Raw genomic sequence first — 5,000 nt, 5'->3', positions numbered from 1 at the left:
CGGAGGACCGGCGATGTGCTGCTAATAGCTATGCTATTATGTTATGATGAAGATATGTGGAGTGAACGCTACATTTAGCATAGCTTCACATCTTCACCAAGTTTGTCAACACCGCAAGTTGTGAAAGTTCCATGCCAACTTTAGTTTAAACCGTGTATCGAAATCACCTTTTGTTTACCACAAAGAAATATCAGAGCCCGCCTACCAGAACCAGACCTGCAGAGACCTTGACCTGCCTACCAGAACCAGACCTGCAGAGATCTTTACTTGCCTACCAGAACCAGACCTGCAGAGACCTTTACTTGCCTACCAGAACCAGACCTGCAGAGACCTTGACCTGCCTACCAGAACCAGACCTGCAGAGACCTTGACCTGCCTACCAGAACCAGACCTGCAGAGACCTTTACCTGCTTTATTACCTGTTGAATTGCTACAGATTATTTGGAAAGCATGTAACAGTCTCACACAAAAAATAACAATACTTTAATACTGATATATAAAAATGCTTAACCGTCTTAATCACAGAAAACTCTCAGGTCCAGTGAATCAGCCTATTCTTTGTCTGCTGTCTTCTTTTCTTCATCTTCTTCTTGTCTCTGCAAACTGTTTCTCTCAGCACGCCTTTCATATAATGATCGAGGTAAGAAGATCAAACGTCACATTATTTCATTACTGCCATCATTGTTTTTTTCTCATGTTCTGGGTTTGATTTTGCATCTTTAGCCTCCAGCTGACTTCTTTACCTTTTTACACACCTGCTTTTTGGTTTTCTCACATTTTATTTAGTTTATCTTCATTTTATTTCTTGATGTCTCCATGTATTGATCAGCAGATGCATGATTGATATAATTCTGACAGAAAGCAGGTTGAGCTTCTGTGTTCCTGCAGCGGCTGATGCTCATGTTGTCATGGACAGACACACACTATGATGCTCATGTTGTCATGGACAGACACACACTATGATGCTCATGTTGTCATGGACAGACACACACTATGATGCTCATGTTGTCATGGACAGACACACACTATGATGCTCATGTTGTCATGGACAGACACACACTATGATGCTCATGTTGTCATGGACAGACACACACTATGATGCTCATGTTGTCATGGACAGACACACACTATGATGCTCATGTTGTCATGGACAGACACACACTATGATGCTCATGTTGTCATGGACAGACACACACTATGATGCTCATGTTGTCATGGACAGACACACACTATGATGCTCATGTTGTCATGGACAGACACACACTATGATGCTCATGTTGTCATGGACAGACACACACTATGATGCTCATGTTGTCATGGACAGACACACACTATGATGCTCCTGTTGTCATGGACAGACACACACTATGATGCTCATGTTGTCATGGACAGACACACACTATGATGCTCATGTTGTCATGGACAGACACACACTATGATGCTCATGTTGTCATGGACAGACACACACTATGATGCTCCTGTTGTCATGGACAGACACACACTATGATGCTCTCAAACAACCAAAAGTAAACAAGACGTTAGAACCCTCTGTGCTCGATAGACACAACCCCTGTGTTTTTACTTACGGTCCGACTGACTCACTCGTGTGTGTCTGTGTTTGTGTTGACTCACTCGTGTGTGTCTGTGTTTGTGTTGACTCACTCGTGTGTGTCTGTGTTTGTGTTGACTCACTCGTGTGTGTGTGTGTGTGTGTGTGTGTGTGTGTGTGTTGCAGGACCCCGGCCCTCTGCCCCCCTCCCCTCTGCTGGGCCAGAAGCCGCTGCAGTTACTGGAGGTGAAAGCCAGAGGGCGCTTCGGCTGCGTGTGGAAGGCTCGGCTGCTTAGCGAATACGTGGCTGTCAAGATCTTCCCCATCCAGGTTTGTCCCAGCTGTCTCGAACGCACCATCAGCCGCCAAGTCCACTATTGTTAGGCATGGACATCTGTGTGGCATCATTCAACCTCCAGCTGATCTGTGAACGCTCCAGAAGCGCTTTGTACAAGCTAGAAGCACAATGATGCATTCAGAAGCACCAAATGGTGTGTTCATGAGCTTTAATCTACATGTGGAAACAACTTGGACGCTACAAAGAAGATGTGTTTTCTTTTCTTCTTTAACAGCACAGTCTTGAGTTCCCATTGAGCATGAATGCAGCACAAAGTCTCACACACATACACATATGTATGAAAAAATGTAACTGATGACTTGCATGATTTTTCTGCGATTAATTTCCTCACATCACAAGATGTTCAGTGCACTTGTTCAAGACTTTTCTCACTGAGGTAGAAAAACTGAACTGAAACATGAAAAGCACTTATTGCTTTTGTAGAAAGTGAATCAACTGCTGGTCTTTAACATCTTTAAGGTAAGAAACAGACTGAACATGATAAGACCTCCCAACGCAAAACAATAACGCATTTAACACACACTCTGAGACTACGACACACACACACACACACACACACACACACACTGATTTGTGTTGACCTTTGTATGGACCCTTAGGACAAACTGTCGTGGCAGAACGAGTTTGAGATCTTCAGCCTGAATGGAATGAGACATGAAAACCTGCTGCACTTCATCGGAGGAGAGAAGAGAGGAAGAGACCTGGACCTGGAGCTGTGGCTCATCACGGCCTACCACGAGAAGGTACCACACACACACACACACACACACACACACACACACACACACACACACACACACACACTCTGTTACGTGCTGGTTGTGAAGTGTTCCAGACAACAATAAGGAAAGCTGACGGGTTCTTAGATGATCAGCTCTCCGATCTGGTGAATGAAAGATGAATCACACGTTCTCTGTGAGAGACGTTGGCTCAGTGTGACACCCTGAAGTCATGTGACGTGTTCTGTGCTCAGGGTTCTCTCACAGACTACCTGAAGTCATGTGACGTGTTCTGTGCTCAGGGTTCTCTCACAGACTACCTGAAGTCATGTGACGTGTTCTGTGCTCAGGGTTCTCTCACAGACTACCTGAAGTCATGTGACGTGTTCTGTGCTCAGGGTTCTCTCACAGACTACCTGAAGTCATGTGACGTGTTCTGTGCTCAGGGTTCTCTCACAGACTACCTGAAGTCATGTGACGTGTTCTGTGCTCAGGGTTCTCTCACAGACTACCTGAAGGCCAACGTTCTCTCCTGGTCTGAGCTGTGTGTCATCGCTCAGTCCATGTCCCGAGGTCTGGCCTACCTGCACGAAGACGTACCGGGACACAAGGACGGATACAAGCCTGCCATCGCACACAGGTACACACACACACACACACACACACACACACACACACACACACACAGGTTCACCTGTCAGTGAGACGTCTCACTCTGTTTGTTTTTCAGGGACTTTAAAAGTAAGAATGTGCTGCTGAAGTCGAACCTGACCGCTTGCATCGCTGACTTCGGCCTCGCTCTCAGGTTTGAGGCGGGAAAATCACCTGGAGACACACACGGACAGGTGAGCCCACCTGTTCACCGGTTCACCTGTTCACCTGCTCCCCTGCTCCTCTGTCTTTTCTTAGTGTTGGCGGAAAGTGAAACAATCACTGTGATCAGAATCCGTGATCAGAAATCAATAACCTGAGAACAAAGAGTGTGTAGTAAACACACCAACCGTAATCAAGAATTGTGTAGTGTGTGTTATTGACGATGCAGTGCGTGTGTGTGCGCAGGTGTAGTGTGTGTAGATGTAGTGTGTGTGTGCAAGTGTAGTGTGTGTAGGTGTAGTGTGTGTGTGTGCAAGTGTAGTGTGTGTGTGTGTGTGTGTGTGCAGGTGTCGTGGGTCCAGACTCTCAGGCCCCGGTGTGTGTGTGTGTGTGTGTGTGTGTGTGTGTGTAGGTGGGCACCAGGAGGTACATGGCCCCCGAGGTCCTGGAGGGAGCCATTAACTTCCAGAGAGACTCCTTCCTGAGGATCGACATGTACGCTGTGGGTCTGGTGCTGTGGGAGCTGGCCTCACGCTGCAAAGCTGCCGACGGTAAGGAGCCCCGACCAGAGGGGGCGCCAGAGACCACCAGACCCTCTGGACCCTCTGGACCCGCTGCATACACAACGTGTGTTGGCGGGAATCAGTGAGACCCTGAACCAACTCTGTCTGTATGTGTCTGTGGTGGTCTCTGTTGGTCTGTATGTGTCTGTGGTGGTCTCTGATAGTCTGTATGTGTCTGTGGTGGTCTCTGATAGTCTGTATGTGTCTGTGGTGGTCCCTGATAGTCTGTATGTGTCTGTGGTGGTCTCTGATGGTCTGTATGTGTCTGTGGTGGTCTCTGTTGGTCTGTATGTGTCTGTGGCGGTCTCTGTTGGTCTATATGTGTCTGTGGCGGTCGCTGATGGTCTGTATGTGTCTGTGGTGGTCTTTGGTGGTCTGTATGTGGTGGTCTCTGGTGGTCTGTATGTGTCTGTGGTGGTCTCTGATGGTCTATATGTGTCGGTGGTGGTCTCTGATGGTCTATATGTGTCTGTGGCGGTCACTGATGGTCTGTATGTGTCTGTGGTGGTCACTGATGGTCTGTATGTGTCTGTGGTGGTCTCTGTTGGTCTGTATGTGTCTGTGGTGGTCTCTGTTGGTCTGTATGTGTCTGTGGTGGTCTCTGATGGTCTGTATGTCACTGGTCCAGGTCCTCTGGGTGAGTACATGCTCCCCTTTGAAGAGGAGGTGGGTCTGCATCCGTCTCTCGAGGACATGCAGGACCTGGTGGTCCACAAGAAGCTGAGACCAGCTCTGAGGGAGTGCTGGCAGACACACACGGTGAGGCAGACTACATTACCCAGCATGCACCACTTCATTCTAATCCTACCCTGTGTGTGTGTGTGTGTGTGTGTCTCAGGGTCTGGCCGTGCTGTGTGAGACCATAGAGGAGTGCTGGGACCACGAGGCTGAGGCCCGGCTGTCAGCGTGCTGCGTTCAGGAACGCGTCGTTCAGACGAGCGTCACGGCGCCCGAGGATGTCGTCACGGTGGTCACCATGGTAACCAACGTGGATTACC

General features: G+C 48.3%; 1 protein-coding gene across 2 annotated transcripts in view; it reads left to right on the top strand.

The window, feature by feature from the left end:
- acvr2aa (activin A receptor type 2Aa) overlaps positions 1 to 5,000 on the top strand; it is a 10,094-nt gene that overhangs the window by 4,527 nt on the left and 567 nt on the right. Inside the window, exons 5-12 of one of the 2 annotated variants that reach the window (XM_068601485.1) lie at positions 617 to 640; positions 1,736 to 1,879; positions 2,507 to 2,650; positions 3,121 to 3,266; positions 3,357 to 3,471; positions 3,852 to 3,990; positions 4,631 to 4,761; positions 4,841 to 5,000. The exon at positions 4,841 to 5,000 is cut by the window's right edge and continues 567 nt beyond it. In XM_068601485.1, the coding sequence (XP_068457586.1) occupies positions 617 to 640; positions 1,736 to 1,879; positions 2,507 to 2,650; positions 3,121 to 3,266; positions 3,357 to 3,471; positions 3,852 to 3,990; positions 4,631 to 4,761; positions 4,841 to 5,000 (1,003 nt within the window). The remainder of the gene's footprint in view (positions 1 to 616; positions 641 to 1,735; positions 1,880 to 2,506; positions 2,651 to 3,120; positions 3,267 to 3,356; positions 3,472 to 3,851; positions 3,991 to 4,630; positions 4,762 to 4,840) is intronic. The other variant, XM_068601486.1, reaches the window with a different exon arrangement.

Source organism: Clinocottus analis, unplaced genomic scaffold (assembly GCF_023055335.1).
Source record: "Clinocottus analis isolate CAN_PGR_092001 unplaced genomic scaffold, fCliAna1.0.p SCAF_50, whole genome shotgun sequence".
NCBI lineage: Eukaryota > Metazoa > Chordata > Actinopteri > Perciformes > Cottidae > Clinocottus > Clinocottus analis.
This window is presented reverse-complemented; position numbering and strand designations above follow the sequence as displayed.